The sequence below is a fragment of the Thamnophis sirtalis genome, unplaced genomic scaffold (genome assembly GCF_051295495.1).
Source record: "Thamnophis sirtalis isolate CommonGarterSnake01/CBP01778 unplaced genomic scaffold, rThaSir2_p1.2 scaffold_1, whole genome shotgun sequence".
In the NCBI taxonomy this organism is placed as follows: domain Eukaryota; kingdom Metazoa; phylum Chordata; class Lepidosauria; order Squamata; family Natricidae; genus Thamnophis; species Thamnophis sirtalis.
This window is the reverse complement of record NW_028261381.1, coordinates 169,171,965-169,193,177: the sequence shown is the minus strand read 5'-3', so window position 1 is coordinate 169,193,177 and position 21,213 is coordinate 169,171,965. Positions and strand designations below refer to the sequence as shown.

The 21,213-nt window shown below is 46.4% G+C and overlaps 1 protein-coding gene across 5 annotated transcripts in view; it reads left to right on the top strand.

Moving 5' to 3' along the window:
- Nucleotides 1–21,213, top strand: part of TMEM59L (transmembrane protein 59 like) — a 59,057-nt gene that overhangs the window by 36,608 nt on the left and 1,236 nt on the right. Inside the window, exons 7-10 of one of the 5 annotated variants that reach the window (XM_087703265.1) lie at nt 291–408; nt 6,714–6,848; nt 13,721–13,783; nt 14,097–14,115. In XM_087703265.1, the coding sequence (XP_087559391.1) occupies nt 291–408; nt 6,714–6,848; nt 13,721–13,765 (298 nt within the window). In that variant the 3' untranslated portion in view covers nt 13,766–13,783; nt 14,097–14,115. Of the gene's footprint in view, nt 1–290; nt 409–6,713; nt 6,876–13,720; nt 13,942–14,096; nt 14,116–21,213 lie in introns of those variants that run through there. The other 4 variants (XM_087703264.1, XM_087703263.1, XM_087703268.1 and 1 more) reach the window with 4 other exon arrangements.

The window sequence follows — 21,213 nt, the reverse complement described above, 5'->3', positions numbered from 1 at the left end:
CTCACCGACTCCTGGTGATTGGCCCAAAGTCACCCAGCCAACTTTTGTGCATAAGGTGGGACTAGAACTCACCGACTCCTGGTGATTGGTCCAAAGTCACCCAACCAACTTTTGTGCATAAGGCGGGACTAAACTCACCGACTCCTGGGTTCTAGGCCAATATCTTAATTGCTAGCAAACGTGTCTCTACGCATGTATATGTGGATACTTTGAAGCTCTCTCTCCATCCCTCCATGGTAACCTTGTGGCCTCTCTTTGGCGGGTGGGGTGGCTGCTTGTGGGTGTTACAGGCGTTCGGGGCTGCCCCGCTGGATTCTGGCTGCTTGTCTTTTCCTTTCCATCATGGTGATGCTCTGGCTGAGTTGCGCCAGTTTGGTGACTGCGCCGGATCAACACGTCAAGACTCAGGTAGGGAGAAATTAATAGGGGTGGGGCCTTTTTGTAGCTCTGTTCGTCACTGGCTAAGTCTTTTTTCAGGACTTTGGATCGCGTGAACTCTAACGTGGGGTTCTGGAGACCAAGAAGACAAGTAGGAAGATTGCTTTGGCCCCTGACGTTTTCCAAAAATCGTTTATCCTTCTTTAAATTTGCAAAGAGTCATTCATGTTTTCTTTGGCAACAGGTTAATCTGGGTATTAGCAATAGCAATAGCACTTATATACTGCTTTGTAGTGCTTTACAGCCCTCTCTAAGCATAGGTTTACAGAGTCAGCATATATTGCTCCCAATAATTTTGGCTCCTCATTTTATTGACCTCGGAAGGACGGAAGGCTGAGTCAACCTTGAGCCTGGTGCGATTCAAACTGCCAAATTGCAATCAGCCTGCAGTCAGTAGAAGTAGCCTGCAGTACTGCACGCTAACCACTGTGCCACCGTGGCTCATTAAAGTGTTTGATGCATTCAGAAGGAATTAGTTACTTTTTATTATCAATTTTGTACCTGGATGGGGAAAGAGAATAGATTCAGAATCAGAATATATATGTAGTGTGGTTGTGTGTGTTTGTGTGTGTGTATGGACATATATGTACACACACACATAGATATGCTGGTCTTGTTGTATTCGAGTCTTTTCCCGTGTAAGATTGTTACAAGATTGTTAATCTTACACGGGAAAAGACCCAAATACCAGCATACCTACACCTGTGAAAATCTATGAAAACACACATACACACATATACATATATACATACATACATGAATTAGTTACCTTTTATTATCAACTTTAATAGTACCGTATTTTTCGGAGTATAAGACACATCATTTCCCCCCTAAAAGAGTGTGGAAATGTTGGTGCGTCTTATACACCGAATACAGCCATTTTTTGCCTCCCGGAGCCCCGACCCCACATCCCATTTTTGTGAAAAACGGCCTGTTTTCACAAAAGCGGAGGCTTTTTTTGCCTTCCCTAAGCCCCCAGCACCACTCTGCAGGCTTCAGCAGGGCTGCGGGAAGGCAAAAACTTTTTTTGCTTACTTACCTCTTCGAATTCTTGGTGCGTCTTATGCACTATAGTCCGAAAAATACGGTAATCAATGTATTCTGATATAAGCTTTTCTCTCAAATATACGCATAGTCCTTCGGTTATGACCATTCATTCAGCAACTGTTCAAAATTACAAGAGCACTAAATGAATGGTACTTATGATTAGTCCTCATCATTCTCTCTGTTGCAGCATCCTCATGGTGATGTGATTGTGATCCAGGCATCTGGCTTGTGATTATGCTGTTACAGCAAGCCACAGTCACATGGTTCTAATTTCAGACCTTCCTTGACCCTTTCCCACAAGCAAAGTCATTGGGGAAGCCAGCAGGAAGTTGAAAGCTGCTGTCAAGTGAAATCCTTGCTTAGCAAACCTGTACAGTCCTCATTCAACCACTGCAATGAGGACTGCTGGAATTGCTGTCACTAAGTGACACGCTCATCGTGTAACCTTGTGGTTTAGCACCCAATTGCTGTTATAAGCTGAGGACTATCTTTCAAAAGGCTCAGTGATTCTGTCTACCTACCCAAGCCCAATTTTATCACCCCAACAAACCTGCACAATTGGCCTGAGGCCAAGGAGAAGTCGGAAGTGCGAACAATGGCCCTGTGAAGAGATGAGTGTAGATTCTGATGGAATCCTTTAATCCCTAACTTCCTATTCTCAAAAGGATAAGCACTGCTCTCATCCAAGATGTTTTTGGACATTTGCCAGGCTGATATAATACACTGGAAGACTCCTAGCCAGAGATTGAAGGACACAATTCAATACCTCTGATAAGATACTTCTATTACAGATAAAGAAAAGCCCTTTATTGAAGAAATGAACTACTGGTCACGCTAAGACTCAGGACATCTCTTATTCTCTCTCCCGCTCCTAGCCGCCCGCCCTCCCTCTCTCTGTGTCTGTCTGTCTGTCTGTCTCTCTCTCTGTCCCTCTCCCTGTCTGTCTCTCCCGCCTTCCCTCTCCCTCCCACCCTCCCTCTCTCTGTGTCTGTCTGTCTGTCTCTCTCTCTCTCCTGTCTCTTCTCCCGCCGTCCCTCTCTGTCTGACTCTCTCTCTCTTTGTCCCTCTTCCTGCGTCCTCTCCCATCCTCCCTCCCTCTGTTTCTGTCTATTTCTCTCTCTCTGTCCCTCTCCCTGTCTGTCTCTCCCGCCTTCCCTCTCCCCCCCACCCTCCCTCTCTCTGTGTCTGTCTGTCTGTCTCTCCTGTCTCTTCTCCCGCCGTCCCTCTCTGTCTGACTCTCTCTCTCTTTGTCCCTCTTCCTGCGTCCTCTCCCATCCTCCCTCCCTCTGTTTCTGTCTATCTCTCTCTCTCTGTCCCTCTCCCTGTCTGTCTCTCCCGCCTTCCCTCTCCCCCCCACCCTCCCTCTCTCTGTGTCTGTCTGTCTGTCTCTCCCTGTCTCCTCTCCCACCCGCCCTCTCTGTCTGTCTGTCTCTCTCTCTTTCTCCCTCTCCCTGTCTGTCTCTCCCATCCTCCCTCTCCCTCCCACCCTCCCTCTGTGTCTGCCTGTCTGTCTCCCTGTCTCCTCTCCCGCCCTCCCACCCTCCCTCTGTGTGTGTTTCTGTCTCTGTCTCTCTTTGTCTCTCTGTCTCTCTCTCTCTATCTCTCTCTCTCTATCTCTATCTACATACACACACACACACATCTGTCTTTGTCTCTGTGTCTCTCTCTCACTTTCTCACACATACAAACACACGCACACACTCAATTTTTAGATTGAAATCCTATACAGGTAGCCCTCAATTTGCAACCGTTCAATCCTTCGAAGTTACAACAGCACTGAAAAAAGTGGCTTTGATGACCGTTGCAGCGTCCCCAGGAAAGAAACGAAAGGTTTATGATATTGATGTAGCTGCTTATCAAGCACATCTAAATTATATTAAAGTAATCAAAATATCTTTATGATCCTCGAGGCATGTCACAAATTTTGAGCACCCCCCTAATGTTTGGAAATTGAACGTTGAAAAATTTAACACCCCTCAAATCACCATGGTCCCACGATCGAAATTGGGGTGCTTGGCAATTGGCACGTATTTATGGCTGTTGTACTGTCCCGGGGTCACGTGATAAATGATTTATAACCTTCCCAGCTGTCTTCCGACAAGCAAAATCAAGGGGGATGCCAGATCCACAAAACACCCACATTGCTCACTTAACAAGTTGTTTAACAACTGGGGGGAAAAAAGATTGTAAAATGGGTCACAACTGACTTAACTGTCTTGCTTACCAGCAGAAATTTGGGGGTTTCATTGAGGTCATAAGTTGAGGACTACCTTTACCTAAACATATCTCAGTAGTTTCCCTGGAAATCTTTAGAATTGGCTTTGCTTCTTCCATACCAGTATGGATCTATCAGTAACATTATACAGGTAGTCCTCGACTTATAAAGTTCATTTCCTGACTGTTCAAAGTTACATCACAGAAAAAAGGTGACTTATGATCATGTTTCACACTTATGACCATCGCAGCATCCCCATGGTCACAAAATTCAGACAGTTGGCAACTGACTCGCATTTACGACGGTGGCAGTGTCCCGGGGTCACGTGATCCCCTTTTGCGACCTTCCGACAAGCAAAGTCAATGGGGAAGCCAGATCCACTTAACAACCACGTTACCGACTTAACAGCTGCCGTGATTCACTTAACAACTGTGGCAAGAAAGGTCGTAAAATGGGGCAAAATTCACTTAACAAGTTTCTCGCTTAGCAACATACATTTTGGGCTCAACAGTGGTCATAAGTCGAGGACTACCTGTGCTCTTGGTAAAATTATGTCCCAGGAGTTTCTTTTTTTTTTTTCTGCGTATGCCAATGAGTCAGTTGACATGGCTAGTTTCTCCAATGGAAAAGTAGTTGCCCCCCTTGTGTTGCTACTGCAGTGGAAAAGAGTACCTTCTGATTTGGTCAGCTCTTTATTTATTATTATTTATTAAATAAATGTATATGGCCACCCTGTTCTGATCGAGGCTTCCCAAAAGCATGAAGCAAAATCCTTATCCCAGCAAAAAAACCTTTTTATTAATTTGCTGTGAATTCCCTCTCATTCACAGCCAGCAAAGTCTTTGAAAGGAGGATTTACAATCACAGACCTTATCTGGCTTGGAGAGCTGCCAGGCCGATATCTGCAAAACTTGGCAAGGGGTCCTCAACTTAACGACCACAAATGGGACCAGGATTTCTATTCTTGAGCCAGACGATGGTTAATTGAGTTAGATTTAGATTTAGAGATTTAGATACTTTATTTGTATGCCGCCCTTTTCCCTGAGGGGACTCAGGGCGGCTCACAATTCAGGGGGAGGGAGGACAAACAAGTTACAAACACAAAAACAATACATCATTAAAAGAGCACAACAGTCATACCATTCGAGTGGGGTTGAAGTCTTTAGCCCCAGGCCTGTCGGGACAGCCAGGACTTAAGGGCTTTGCGGAAGGCCTGGAGGGTGGTGAGGGTACGAATCTCCACGGGGAGTTCGTTCCAGAGGGTCGGAGCAGCCACCGAGAAGGCTCTCCTCCGGTAGTTGCCAGCCGACATTGGCCAGCTGATGGAATTCGGAGGAGGCTTAATCTATGGGATCTTATTGGCCTAGTGGAGGTAATTGGCAGTAGGCGGTTTCTCAAGTACCCAGATCCAATACCATGCAGGGCTTTGTAGGTGACAACTAGCACCTTGAAGCGCACCCGGAGACCAACAGGCAGCCAGTGCAGCTCGCGGAGGATAGGTGTTACATGGGTGAAACAAGGTGCACCCACGATCGCTCGCGCGGCTGCATTCTGGACCAGCTGAAGTCGCCGAATACTCTTCAAGGGCAGCCCCATGTAGAGCACATTGCAGTACTCCAGCCTAGACGTCACAAGGGCACGAGTGACTGTTGTGAGAGCCTCCCTTGAGTTGCACCCAATATTACCTTTTTACCATGGCTGTGAAGCAAATCACTGCGATTCTTTAATGAATCCTGCGGTGAATCTGGCTTCCTGTCTTGACTTTGCTGTGAGGAGATGATCACATCAGCTGTTGTAAATATAAGCTGGTTGCCGAGCCCCTGAATTTCAATCAGGTGACTGTGGGGATGCTGCAAAGGTCATAAATGCAAGGACCAGTCATATAAGTTGTTTTTTTCAGTGCCGTAACTTCAGACAGTCGCTAAGTGAATGGTTGTAACTCAAGGACAGCCTGCGTGGAGTGGGAAGGCATTGCAAGAGAGTCATCTAGTCCTGACATCTGCAACGTGCTGGAAAACCAATTAAATCAGGGGTATCCAACTAGGGACGTGGTGGCTTGGGGGCTAAGACGCTGAGTTTGTCGATCAGAAAGTCCGGCAGTTCAGTGGTTTCGAATCCCTAGAGCCACGTAACGGAGTGAGCTCCCGTGACTTGTCCCAGCTTCTGCCAACCTAGCAGTTCGAAAGCAGGTTAAAAATGCAAGTAGAAAAATAGGGAACCACCTTTGGTGGGAAGATAACAGCGTTTCGTGCGCCTTCGGCATTTAGAGAGGACCCAGACTGTGGGGGCAATATGCTGACTCTGTAAAATAGAATAGAATAGATATTTTATTTGTATGCCGCCCTTTTCCCTGGGGGGACTCAGGGCGGCTCACAGTTCAGGGGGAGGGAGGACAAACCAGGTTAAACACATAAGACAATACATCGTTAAAAGCACAACATTCATACAATTCGGGTGGGGTTAAGGTCTTTAGCCCCAGGCCTGTCGGGACAGCCAGGTTTTAAGGGCTGTGTGGAAGGTCTGGAGGGTGGTGAGGGTACGAATCTCCACGGGGAGTTCGTTCCATAGGGTTGGAGCTGCCACCGAGAAGGCCCTATGAAGCGGTATATAAGTCTAACTGCTATTGCTATGACCACGGAGACGTCTTCGGACAGCGCTGGCTCTTCGGCTTTGAAACGGAGAGGAGCACCGCCCCCTAGAGCGGGAAATGACTAGCATGCATATGCAAGGGAATCTTTACCTTTATCCAACTTTGTCAACTTTAAGACCTGTGGACTTCAACTCCCAGAATTCCCTAGCCAGAGAGCTGGGGAATTCTGGGAATTGAATTCCACAGGTCTTAAAAGTTGCCAAAGTTGGACACACCTGAATTAGACCACCTGAATTAAAACCACACCAGGTAGTTAATTCTAATTAAGCCAGGGGGCTGCCCAGCCTCTTCTAAAACCATCCAAGAAGGAGAATGACAGTGACAGCATTTTTTTTGTAACAATCTCTCTGTCCTTCCTTCTAGCCCCTGAGCATCAATGGAGACAAAGAATATCTGGAAGATCTAGATGGCCCTGTGCCATATTCCTTACGCCCCGTCATAGCCATGGCCATCTGCCCCACGGAGGAGAACAAGGAAGCAGGCGTACTGCCGGTCAAGGTGGATTTAGACAAGACTGTGCTCTAAGAGCCTACCCCTACCCCCATCCCCCAGCCCTCTTAATGCCCCCTCCGCCCCCTCCCCTCCTTCTGCGTTCCTCTCAACAACCACAACAACCTTTCCATGATGCTTCCCGGTCCCTCCCATAGCGCATTCTGTCTACGCTTTTTCATCCAGGAAGGTCTTGCGAAGCCCAGCACTTTTCTGCAAAGGGCTCTGCTGGAAAACACACAAGTTCATTATTATTTTTTTTCCCCCCAGCAGCGACCCTTTGGCTGTTGAGAAAGAGGGGACTAGTCTGTGGGACCCGGCTCTCAAAGGCTGCCATCGCGGCTTTCGAAATGAACAAACCCAGCATTAAGATCCTGAGGTAGGGCCGGAAGGATTGGGGGAAATTGGCTTCACGTGGGACACGGCGGCTCAGGGGCTAAGACGCTGAGCTTGTCGATCAGAAAAGGTCGGCAGTTTGGCGGTTCGAATCCCACACGCCGCCTAACGGAGTGAGCTTCCCGTGACTTGTCCCAGCTTCTGCCAACCTAGCGGTTCAAAAGCACGTAAAAATGCAAGTAGAAAAATAGGGACCATTTTGGTGGGAAGGTAACAACGTTCCGTGCGGCTTCGGCGTTTAGTCATGCCGGCCACATGACCACGGAGACGTCTTTGGACAGCGCTGGCTCTTTGGCTTTGAAACGGAGATGAGCACTGCCCCCTAGAGTCGGGAACGATTAGCACATATGTGCGAGGGGAATCTTCACCTTTACTGAACAAGGCTGGGCGATTCCTTCTGCCTCAACGCCATTGGGGAGCTGCTGCTTATCCTGGTTTTTCTTTTGTCTAAAAGAATTGGGGGGTGGGGTGATTAATGGGGTGATGCCTGCTTTTTATTTGAGCCTTGGTGGGAAAACTACATGCAGAAAAAGTCAAGGGTTGCCGATCATGGTTAAGTTTGCTGTTCTTCTGTGCCCTGATTTGCCTGACAGACTAGGATAGGATTCCTTGGCTGGACCATGATTTCCTGAGAAGCCATAGCTGCTTAGTTTTGACACGCCACACAGAACCATGGTCTGCATATTTGAGAGGTGGCGTTGAGTTTAATATTTACATAATAAAGTTATGTGGCCGCCGATTTCACTTGAATATGACTCTTGAGCAGCCTACCACCAAAACGTAATATCATAGCTGTTTTTAAAAAAAAAAAACTTTTAAGCATTCAAATGAAAGTAGGATTGCAAGAGAGAATATTTATCTAAACCAGTGTTCCCCAACCTTGGGAACTTGAAGATGTCTGGACTTCAATTCCCAGAATTCCCCAGCCAGCCAGCTGGTTGGGGAATTCTGGGAGTTGAAGTCCGGACATCTTCAAGTTCCCAAGGTTGGGGAACACTGATCTAACCAAAATATAACCGTCCTGTGGGCTTCCCGAAAGACTAACAGGAATAGGACTATTATCACCTTGGTGAGGATGCTGCTTCAGAGGTCAGGGGCCACAGCAGAAAAGGCACGCAGTGTGCTAAGCCACAGAAAAACAAACCAACTTAGGTTGCAGTGTGATTCAGCCTATACTTCCTTCTTTCTTTTCCACTCCCCACACCAGTGGCGGGTTCCTACCGGTTCAGCCAAACCAGTAGTGGTTTGGCGGCCTGGGTTCCTGGAACCAGCAGCAACCCAGGCCTGCCACACCGTCAAACTGGTTCCCCGGGTGGTGTGGGCAGTGGCGCCATCTTGTTTTCAGTTCTGTGCAAACACAGAACAATTTGAATTGCATTTATGGGGAAATGCGTATGCGCGCAATGTGTGTGTCTGGTGCGCGCACGAGCGAAAGGAGCGCGCGCGCACCGAACCGGCAGTAATGCCGGCAGCAACCCAGCCCTGCCCTACACCAAAAGATATTTTGACAAACGAGATACAAAGGGAAGACAGATTTCTCAACCTTGGCAACTTTTAAGCCGCGTGGACTTCAACTCCCAGAATTCCCCAGCCTCTTTCTGAAGTCCTCTTTTGGGGACTTGGGCCGCCAGCAAAAACTGAAGAGAATGGGACCATGTGGGATATAGGAGGACAAGACAGACAGTTGATTTTGAAAATGGGTTGGACCCGGATGGGAACTATAGGAGCTGTGGGAAACTCCTCCCCACTCCACATTTCACCTATCAGAGACACAGTTAGGCATCGACTCAGGATTCTAAGATCTGATCACATGACCCAGAACGGAGCTGTCACCTCATTCATTTTAAGCCTCCTTGGTCACATGACCCAGGACGGAGCTGGTAGGCCGGCCATTCTAATCTACGCTCCCTCCCTCCTCGTCATGTGACCTAGAATGGAGCTGTCCTTCATTTTAAGCCGCCTTCCTCTTGGTCACATGACCCAGAGCAGAATGTTAGGTCCTCTGTTCTAAGCCCCCTCCCTCCATTTTGAGCCCTCCTCCCTCTTGGTCACATGACCTGCCACTTCTTCCATTCCAAATTCCTCTCTCTTGATCACCTGAACCCAGAATGGGTTTTCATCTGACTTACTCCGTGTTTCCGAGTTTGCTCAGAGACAGTGAGGTGCAAGGACAACAAAGAGCAGGAACCCAAGGCTTTATTTCAATACCCACAAGAAAGTAGGCGCTCGCGGCTACTCCTTGGGGAAAAAAAATCCAGAAGCTGCTCTCTTCCTGTTTTCTTTTTTCCCTTGTGACGGGAGACCTCTTCTTTTCACTCTGTGAATTCAGGGCTTGTGGCAAAATCAGATCACAAGCTAGAACTGGTGTTCCTGATCTGAGCGTGCTGGTGTTGATGCCCTGTAGGTCTGCAGCAAGGACCTGGCCTCTGGGACTAGATATTCCTTTCTTGGCACTGCAGTGCCAGTGTTTCTGCCCCACGGGTCAGATAAAGAACTGTCAGCTTCATTCACTCAACACGATTAGCTTGATTACGGTAGTAGTATTAGCTTTGGCTCAGTTCTCTGTGATTTAATTGTGGGCCAGGGGTGGGTGGGGAGAGTTAGAGGTTTATTTCCAATCCCTCTTTATTATTTTTAATAATATAACTCAAGATGGCGAAGATATTTAATGCTTCCTGTCAAGCCAGCCTCCCTCAGCAACCAAGAAAGAAACCACTTAACTCCATTTCGCAGAATTAAGAGTACTTTGACTGGTTGTGAAAAGATCGCAGCTAAGCAAAGCAAGATCTGAGGCAAAAGCGCGCGAAATCATAGATATCAATAGGCGACCCAACCCCCTTCCCCCTGGTAACCCCATCCCTAGTCCAATCTGCAAATCCCTCAGGTGTCATGTGAGTGCCACCTTCAGAAAGCATCATCAGGTTGGTATGCAGGACAGTTGGCCTTGGCGGTGAGAACAATAGCAGTAGCAGTAGACTTATATACCGCTTCATAGGCCTTTCAGGCCTCTCTAAGCGGTTTACAGAGAGTCAGCATATTGCCCCCAACAATCTGGGTCCCCATTTTACCCACCTCGGAAGGATGGAAGGCTGAGTCAACCCTGAGCCGGTGGGATTTGAACCGCTGACCTGCTGATCTAGCAGTAGCCTGCAGTGCTGCATTTAACCACTGCGCCACCAAGGAGAACAAAAACTCCCTTTTCACAATCTCCCCTGGGCTTAAAACTCCCCTTCCCAAATATCATGCCTCCCCCTCCCCTGTTTCAATGGCAGCCGGAAAGCAAGTAGCCAAACAGAGGCTGACACTTCCTCCTCCTATTTTTCCACAACGACCACCTGTGAAGTGGGTTGGGCTGAGAGAGGGCGCCTGGCCCAAAGTCACCCAGCCAGTTTTCATGCTTAAGAGGAGTGGGGGGGGGGAAGAGACTAGAATTCATAGTCTCCTGGTCATTGGCCCCAAATCACCCGGATGGATTTCATGCCTGAAATTAAGATTAAGATTTAGTTTATTTGTATGCCGCCCTTCTCCGGAAGGGACTCAGGGCGGCGAACAACTCAAACGGGGAAAAGGGGATACAAACACAATACACGTAATTAAAATACACAAGGGTCATACAGCCATACAAGTCGAGAGGGGAGGGGAACTCATCAACCCCAGGCCTGCCGGCACAGCCAGGTTTTGACGGCTTTCCGGAAGGCCTGGAGAGAGGTGAGGGTCCGAATCTCCGCGGGGAGTTCATTCCAAAGGGCCGGAGCTGCTACAGAGAAGGCCCTCCCCCGGGTGGTAGCCAGATGGCATTGGCTGGTAGACGGAACCCGGAGGAGGCCGACCCTGTGCGATCTAACGGGTCTATGGGAGGTAATTGGCAGCAGGCGGTCTCTCAAGTACCCAGGTCCAATACCATGAAGGGCTTTATAAGTTACGGCTAGCACTTTGAAGCGTATCCGGAGACCGATCGGTAGCCAGTGCAGCTCGCGGAGGATAGGTGTAACGAAATGGGACTAGAACTCACAGTCTCCTGGTTTCTAGCGTGGTGTCTTCACTGCTAGATCAAGCCCAGCTCTCCTGTTGGTTTTATTCTGCAAATCCAGAACAATGGGCGAATTCAGTGTTGGAAGAAATGTCCATCTGGGTTCAGTTCCAAGTGGGGGGAAAGACACTGGATTCACGGAAATTGCTTGGGAAGATGGTTTTAGTGGTGGACAGGATCACGTGCCTTGAAGATGTTGGGTGAAGGGGAAAAAAGGGAAGAGAGGCTGAAAGTCCCTGGTTTTATGCCCTCTCTGGGCTTTTGAATTTGAGTTTGTATTCTATCAGACTCCCGTAGGGCCATGCAGGGACAGCTCTGTACGATGTCCTGAGTCCCAAGCTTGGTTGACTCTTGCTGGGTGATGACCAGAGGTGGTATTGTGCCGGTTCGCACCGGTTCAAATGAACCGGTTGTGGCGGTGGCGCAAGGCTCCGCCCACCCACCCAGACGTCATCATCACAGACCTTCTGTGCATGCCCAGACGAGTGTGTGCTCCTGCTACCAAACTGGTAGTGAAGATAATAGATGAAAGGGCTTTGGGATTCCTATTATGGCTCTGCCTGAAGGAGGGACATCTTTGTTATGTAGAATAATACACTGGCTCAGGCCTTAATGGCCGATTGACAAAGGTGGGGTGTGGGCTGAGTTTCTGCCTCCCTTTTAGGGGAAATATTTTGTCCTTTTAATATTTCCTAAAATATCTCCTTTTCCTAGGAGAGGGGTGGTGGGTGCTAACGTCCTACATCAGTAACCATGCTAAGGAGAAGCAGCCTGTGTGCATTGTGTCTAAACACTGAGCATCAAAGTCTGAGGTTTGCCCTCAGAGCTATACTGTCTTTTTTTAACTTAAAAAAAGGTCCCACATCATTGGGAAACACTGAGACAAGAAAACAAAACGAAGAGCAAAGTAGTGCAGTCTTTCCTTCCTCAGGGCCAATGAAGCAAAGTGAAGTTTGCTCCAAAATAATTCTCAACTGACCGTCTGCCCTGATTTTACTCAGAAACGCCTCTGAGTCTAACAGGGATATGTTGCTGTAGTTGTCACTGTTGTTGGTTCTATTAATTATTATTATTATTATTCTGCCCTTGATGAATGCAGGGCACTTTTGCGAACCCAGGATATGTTTGTGAGCGATGCCCATCCTTCCACGTTCTCTCCCTTCTGGAACCTCACCCTGTACAGTAGTATCACAAGTGCAAAAAGTTTCCTCCCTCACAAACTGGTGTAATTTCCCCCCCCCCCCCGCTTGCTTGTACATTCGGCCTAAGGATTCTCTGTATATAGATTTAACATCTCCTCACCCCCGTTTTGGGCTCTCTAACTCCTTTCCCCACGTATCAGGCTGCGTGTCTACGTGTGCATATGTGGGGGGAAAAAAGATGGTGTTTGTGACCACGCAAACAAAGCCTCACACACACACACACAACAAAGAGGTGAATCTTTGATCTGTGAGGCTGCGGTTGCCAAGTTAAGCCCCTTCTGCAGAGAGTTTGCTGCGTATTCTGAGTTGGAAATACAGCTGAACATGTATGAAGCAAGAGCTGGTGCCAATCAGGACTGTATATCCTAGAATGGGAAGTTAACAACATAGCTGGAAGACGCCAGATTGAAGGAGCCTGGGTGAAGCCAATCCGGAGCCTTTAGTATGGCTAAAAGGAGCTTACTTTGCATTCAGTAACTTTTTAGATTTTTGAAACTCTTAACTCTTAAATATATTCTGGCATTCTTCATATGGGGAGAGTATTAGGGAGGTATATATATATATATATATTGTTGTATTTGTGCTGATAAATAAATAAAGGGAGACTAGTATAGATCTATTTCAAGTTATTTAGCTTTCATCAGCTAGCCATACCCTTACTGGGATTTGAACCTGGGCTATATTACATACTAGGCAGACATCTTAGCCATTAGGCCACAGGCTCTTATCCGTTATCAGTGAAGCCAGGGTGAAAGGTATCTATTAGGGTTGTAAAAAAAAATCTAATAGATACCTTTCACCCTGGCTTTGCTGATAACGGATAAGAGCCTGTGGCCTAATGGCTAAGATGTCTGCCTAGTATGTAATATAGCCCAGGTTCAAATCCCAGTAAGGGTATGGCTAGCTGATGAGAGCTAAATAGCTTGAAATAGATCTATACCAGTCTCCCTTTATTTATTTATCAGCACAAATACAACAAAATGTAACAAAAAGGCAACAGTAAAAATATTGGGTTTCTGCCTAGATGGTCTCTTGTGACGAGCCGAAGGACATAGAATGGAAGTAGTTATCTCCCATATTTGGGCATACCGGGGGTTGTAAAAAAAATCTATATATAAAATATATGAAGTTCATTCATCTCTCATCAAAATGTCTGCATCTAATTATTTGCGTGAAAAAAATAAGCTATCATCATGGTACCTTTGTTCTGCCTGGCTTGTTTTAATTCCCTTAAAATTCTCTTTTCTTCCTAGAATCTACTTTTTCTTTTCTCTTGGGGGAGACTTACAAAGGCATAAGGCCTTGGTTGAACTGAGGTGAGATTTGTTGAAAACCTGTATCTGCTAACTATATCTGTATCTTTAATAACCCCTTCTGTCTGTCCCGGAAATCCGGAAAAGTTGTTTACCTGGTTTATTAATTTAAATTTTAAAGAAAAGAAAAGAAACAATAAAATCAAAGCTGTGAAAAGGAACTGGCATTTTTACTATATATATATATATATATTTTAGTTTGAAAGTGGATATTTTTCTTTCTTTCTAAAACTTTCCATCAACAATCTGGGCTGTGTGCTCCTTGAAAGAAAGAAATTGGGAGATTCAGGCCTGAATAACTTTACATTTATTACAGATACACCTTTACAGAAATGCTTCAGGACTTAATTCACCTGATTAAAGAAATCTAATTTACAAGATCGTGTGCGGTCCTTTGTAGCCGATGCACTCTGCACATCTTTGCATAAGTTTACACATGTTTTCACACATATGAAATGAAACGGGGGGAACAAGATATGCTTCCTTTGTCTTTTAGAGGGTCCATTTATGCATCGTGGAGTGTTAGAAGATGTATTCTATCTTCTGTGAAGGAAAAGTGATAATGCCTCTTCTTAATTAGAGGTGAACATTCTGAACTTGGAGCTGTGTAGGCGGCAAAACCTTGGATTGGCTCATTAAAAATTCCATGGAATTATAATGGGGAAAGGCTTTTATAGAGAACAAGATTAGCCTTGAGGGATCAATCCAAGGACCATCTTAATTAGCATTTTTTTTCATAGCAGCCAACCAGATTTATATCTTGATTTTATTCACATCCTCTGCAGCCCAACTGATTCTGATATGCCCCAAGGTTACAGTACTCACGAGTGGGGAAATGTGAATACCACTCTCTGTACATGGAGTTATTCCAAATATTTGGAGGCCTGCTTCCTCCAGGGATAACACCGAGTCTTGAAAATTGATAATCCTTGATGTTTATTTTTAACCCACTTTTTATTGTTTTATAAATACATATGCTTGTTTTGTTTGGATTTACTGTATATACTCAAGTATAAGCCTAGTTTTTCAGCCCACTTTTTGGGCTGAAAAAAGCCGCCTCGGCTTATACTCGAGTCAGTGAAAAATTTGCCCGAAATGGAGGAGAAAAAGGGGCGGGGCCATGCCGTTGGGTGACACTCGTGAATGGCCCGGTGCCCCTGTGAGTTTCCCCTCCCTCTGTGTCAGTTTGCCGCGTAGCGCGCACCGCACCATCCCCCCTCCTCACGTTCTAATGTAATGCAGGGCTGTCTTACGATTCCCCTTCCTCCCCTCCTGCCGCTCTGCAACGATGTCCCACCTCCTCCTTGTTATGGCAAGCAGCCACATAGCGATGTCCCACCTCCTCTGGTACAGTGATCCAATGATAGGAATCACTGTGCCGTGTGTCATAGGAGGCGGGACATCGCTCCCGCGGCTGCACGGGACATCATTACCGGTAGCTGCTGCATTTCCCACCCTAGGCTTATACTCGAGTCAATAACTTTTCCAGTTTTTTGTGGTAAAATTAGGTGCCTCGGCTTATATTCGGGTCAGCCTATACTCGAGTATATACGGTATTTAGTTCCCATTTAAAGCCCATGTAATGTACAGGCAGCCCCCGACTAAGGATGACAATTGGGGACTGGAATTTCCACTGTAAGCCGTTGCAGTGATTAGTCGAGTTACACCTCCTTTTGTGACGATTTTTGCTGCAGTCGTGTGTACATCACTGTAGGTCGTTAAGCAAATCACATGGCCATTAAGTGAATCCAGCTTCCCAATTGCATTTTTTTGACAGAAATCGGCAAAAAAAAAAAAAGGTAGTAAATCACGATCACCTAAGAGTAAGTTGCTGCAACTGGTCAAAAATGGAAAGCTAAAGAATGCGGGGCCCTTGATGTTTTCTGGGATTGTTTTTTTTCCTTCACACGTTTCATTACCAAACTAGGTTACGTCATCAGTGCAAGACCCCGCTCCCTTCTAGCACTGATGATGTTTAGTTTGGGTAATGAAATGTCTGTATAAGAAAACAAGCAAGCTCAGAGAGCACCAAGGACCGCTCGTGTCAACCCTGAGCTTCAAATATTCTCCTTTATTGGTAAACTAAATAATCCCTGTTTAGTCTTGTTCTTATAGGCAATGGATAGAAACCAGAATCGGCCGAACCGCTAGTAGCGGCGGCGGGAGGCTCCGCCCACCCACCCAGATGCTTCTGCACATGTGCAGAAGCGTCATGCGCGAGCCCATTGGTAGCGCCGGATTTTGAAGCCCACCTCTGATATAAACCCCCTGATCATTTCATTTTCCCATCTACAATTGTACACAATATTCCAGATACAAATATACCATAAAGGGAAGCTAGGAAGGAAGCAAAGAAGCTGGTTGTTGGGCAGAAGAAGGGCCAAATGAGGTTTAATGCTCCATTTGCACTTCTCTACAATATATGACCCCACGGAGTTGTGGGAGAAAGGAGGAAGGAAAGCCCTTGAGTTTTGAAAAGAAACATGAAAATATTTCGCAAGAGCTGGAAACACACAGCAGCACTTGGTTTGGGCAACAGGTTTTAGTGAATTCTGTCTCTGATTTCGGATTATACCACCCCTTTTAAAAATCTGTTCTTTCCTCTGTGTGCCTGTGAAGTGGCAGCTGCCTTCTTGTTTTGCAATGACTGATCCCTGATCCTGTTATAATAAAGACAGTGGGAGAGAGCATCCCTTCTCAGATAAAATCTGATCTCTGCAAAGTGTTTATTTGAAAATAAAACCAAACCTGAACGAAAATTAAAACGGAAGACTAGCGCAAAAGGGAGAATGTTGGGTAAAGCCAGTTTCTAGGGGAAATTTCTAAATATTGCAGGAGAGAAGATAAAAGGGCTCTGCATTCATTCTCTCTCTCTCTCTCTCTCTCTCTCTCTCTCTCTCTCTCTCTCTCTCTCTCTCTCTCTCCCTCCCTCCCTCCCTCCCTCTCTCTCTCTCTCTTTCTGCCTAGCTTAGTGCTCCAGCCACTTTAAGATATGTGGACTTCACCTCCTAGCATTCCCCAGCCAACACAAGGAATTCTGGGAGTTGAAGTTCATAACATCTTACACTGGCCAAGGTTGAGAATCACTAGCCTAGTTGAATGGAAGCGCCAGACAATTCTTTTTACCCTCAGACTTAGGGAATGTGACATGAGTAATTTTTTAAAAAAGGCATCAGAGATTACAAATATGAAATATGCTGCGCCTCTGACTTGCAGAGGAGAAACATTAATATTCTCCAGAGCAGTGTGTCTCAGCCTTGGCAACTTTTAAGATGGGTGAACTTCAACTCCCAACATTCCCCAGGCAGCATGCTGGCTGAGGAATGCTGGGAGTTGAAGTCCGCCCATCTTAAAAGTGTAGAGCAGTGTTTCTCAACCTTGGCAACTTTGAGTCATGTGGACTTCAACTCCCAGAATCCCCCAACCAGCACAGCTGGCTGGGGAATTCTGGGAGTTGAAGTCCACAGGACTCAAAAGTCGCCAAGACGGAGAAACACTAATGTGTAGAGGAAAGAGAGGGTTGTGTTTGTTTTTTTTTAAAAAATACCCTTCTACTTTCAAAAATATCCAATATGCTACTTGGAAAGAGCAGAGGGCCAGTACTAGTAGTACCAGGAAGAGTGAAGCGACTGGGCCAAAGCCGAAAGGATGCTCAGTTGTGGATGTATCTGGTAGTAAAAGGAAAGCCTGATGTTGTAAAGATCTATACTCCATAGGAACCAGAGGTGTGTTCCTACTAGTTCAGACCAGTTCGGCTGAGTAGCCAAAATAACTCAGTCTGCCACACCCCCAAACTGGTTCTGTGGTGCTGCCATCTTGTTTTTGGCTTCTGAGCATGCGCAGAAGCAATTTTTTTTACTACTGTGCATGCCCGCATCAAGTGTGTGCACACACACAAAACGCATCCCTGAGCAAATTGGCAGTAGCAGAAGCCAGAACCCACCCCTGATAGTAACATAGAAGAAGGCCAGATCCTGAAGAGGAAACTCAAATCCTTTGGCCACCTAATGAGAAGGAAGGACTCCCTGGAGAAGAGCCTCATGAGTCCCCTTCGGGGAAAAGGACGGCATATAAATGAAATCAATTCAATTCAATTGCATATAAATGAAATAAATTCAATTCATGCTGGGAACGATGGAGGGCAAAAGAAGAAGAAGGGGACGACAGAGAAGGAGGTGGCTGGATGGAGTCCCCGAAGCAGCCAGCGTGAGCTTAGATGGACTCCAGAGGATGGTAGAGGACAGGAAGGCCTGGAAGAACATTGTCCATTGGGTCGCGATGGATCGGACACGACTTTGCAACTAACAACAACAACTTTCAAAAAGCACAATTTCTTTTGATTTATTAACGTTTCTCTTCATGACAGAGTCACCAGACAATGCTTTTTTCCTGCACTCAGCTGGGTCAGGGCCAACAAAAATGGTTGGCCAGGTTCATACTCTAGCTGTGTTTATGTGATGTACTTAAGAGTGATTAAGCTCAGTTTTCTTGGTTTACATGACATTTTGGCTAGGTTGAAAACCGCTGCTAGCTTTGACTGCTACAGGGTTGGGTAGTTGGGAGACCTGAGTATCTTGTTAATCCAAACAGAGGCTCAATTTGCACAAATATTAGAAATATTACCACAGGGGCCAAGAGAGAGAGAGGGCCTTGAGAGAAGAACACAGCGAAGCAGCCGTTACAAAAACATCAGCTTTCCCTGGAAGACAGGAGGGGTGAATAAGAAACTCAAGTTCACCGTCCTTAACTTTCTAAAACAGAAACGCTGTTGGGTTTTCAAGATGTTATTACAGCCTATGCCAACTCAGTAGACTGTTAGCATTTCTTGTGGTCTGCTTGGTGACCTGGTTTGCCTCAAAGGGCTGACAGGTTGGCTAATTTGTGGTTGTGTAGCAGACATAGATGATTAATGTCTCGAATGGAGAACTGAACCAGGTATCGGATTCCCTAGTCTAAGCATTTCCTTGAGGTAATTTGGACCCACATTTATGACCACAATCAGGAGCAGAATTTCCATGGCTAAACAAGGCAGTTATTAAGAGCAAGACCACTTAGACTTATATACCGCTCAGAGGTGGGTTCCTACCAGTTTGCACCTATTCGGTAGAACCGGTTCGTCAAATCTCCCGAACCGGTTAGAAGAGGTTCCACCAGTGGACCCGGAAAGCAGGCCACACCTACAGAAGAGGTTCCAAAACTTTTTGAAACCCACCACTGGAGGAGAGAGATACAGAGAGAGAGACAGACAGACAGACAGACAGACAGACACAGAGAGAGAATCACATAGAGACACAGAGGGAGGGAGGGAGAGAGAGGCAAAGAGCCACACACACACACATACACACACATACACAGACAGACTCACACAGAGTGAGAAAGAAAGGAAGAAAGAAAAAGAAAGAAAAAGTGAGAGAGAGATGAAAGAAAAAAAGAAAAAAGGGACAGAGAGAGAAAAGGAAGGAAAGAAAAAGAGAGAGAGAGAACACATGGCCGGCAAGCCACCACTACCAGGACACATGGCTGGCAAGCCACTCCCACAAAGGAGGCCACACCCACAGAGTAGGTTCAAAAAAATTTTGAAACCCACCACTGATACCGCTTCACAATGCTTTACAGCCCTCTCTAAGTAGTTTACAGAGTCAACATAATTGCCTCCAACAATCTGGGACCTCATTTTACCGACCTTGGAAAGATAGAAGACTGTGTCAACCTTGAGCCAGTTAGAATTGAACTGCTGGCAGTGAGCAGAGGGAAGGAAAGAAGGAATAACAATAACAATAGCAATAGCACTTATACACTGCTTCACAGTGCTTTATAGACCCTCTCTCTAAGTGATTTATAAAGTCAGTGGCAGGCCAAAGACCCAAAAGAAAAGATGGCTGCAGGCCAACAATCTGGGCCCTTCTCATGTGACTGACCTCAGAAGGATGGAAGGCTGAGTCAACCTTGGGCCGGTCAGGATTGAATTGCTGGCAATGGGCAGAATTAGCCTGCCATACTGCATTCTAATCACCGCATCGGCTCTTTAAGTGAGTCACATCCATTTTTTGATCTTTTTTGCCATAGTTGTTAAGTGAATCACTGCAGATGTTGAGTCAATTGTGCGGTTGTTAAGAAAATGTGGCTTTTCCCATAGACTTTGCTTGTTGGAAACTGGCTGGAAGGTTGCAAACCACATGATGCTGATGTCAGAGTTGCAGGTGTGTTACCTGGGATGCGCCAAACGTCATAAATACAACCCTGAATTTGCCAAGCATCTGAATTTTGATCATATGACCATGGGTATGCTGCAATAGTCATGTGAAAAATGGTCATAAATCACTTTTGTCAGTGCCATTGCAACTTTAAACACTAAATGAGCTGTTGTAAGTTGAGGACTACCTGTAGGTTATGTTTTGGGTTGCTGGGTTAAAAATGATCTCTCATATTTCAAGTGATAAATTATTTACCTAACAGCCTACAATTTCCAAGCTTAAATCTGGCGCCGTAAATTCTTCCAGCGACAAACATTTGCATAAGATTTTGTTGACATTCTTTTGATTGACATCCTGCCTTTTGTTCAGGAGCACAGGCACCATTGCCATGGCTGTTAAGCAAATAACTGCAGTTGTTAGTGAATCGTGTGGTCGTTAAGCAAATCCAGCTTCCCCCACTGACTTTTTTTGTTGGGAGCCGGACGGAAAGGTCACAAACGGCAACCACATGACTCCAGGATGCTTCAACTATTACTAAGACACCCTGATTGCCAAGTGTCCAAATTCTGAACACTGACCGTGGGAATACTGCAATAGATGTACGTGTAAGGATCAGCCATAAGTCACTTTTTTCAGTGCCATTTCACTTAGAATGGTATAAAATAAAGCTGGAAGGGACTTTGGAGGTCTTCTAGTCCAGCCCCCTGCTCAAGCAGGAGAACCTATACCAGTGATGGCTAACCTTTTTGTTGTTGTGTGCTAAAAGTGCGTGCGTGGGCCCATAATGCAACGCACGGGTGACTCCCCCACGTGCATGCCCCACCCTCCCGCGCATAGATGCATGACCCCCCTGCACATGCATGTGACCCTCCTGCCCCCGTGTGCATGTGTGACCCCCCCCATATGTGGACCTCTCCCTATGCATGCGTGACAGAGATCCCAAAACCAGTTGGCCGGCGGGAGGCGCACGTGCATGGGTGGTGGGACTGAGCTGGGGTGACAGCTCACTTGGTGGGAAAGAGGTTCTGTGCGCCTCCTGTAGCACATGTGCTATCCTGGACCTATGCTATTTCAGATAAGTGACTATCTAGACCAGTAATGGGTAACCCTTTTCTAAAGGTGTGCCAAAACTGTGTGCGCGTGAGGTACCCCCACCTGCGGATGTGTGAGGGACCCCCACCTGCGGATGTCTGAGGGACCCCCACCTGTGGATGTGTGAGGGACCCCCACCTGAGCATG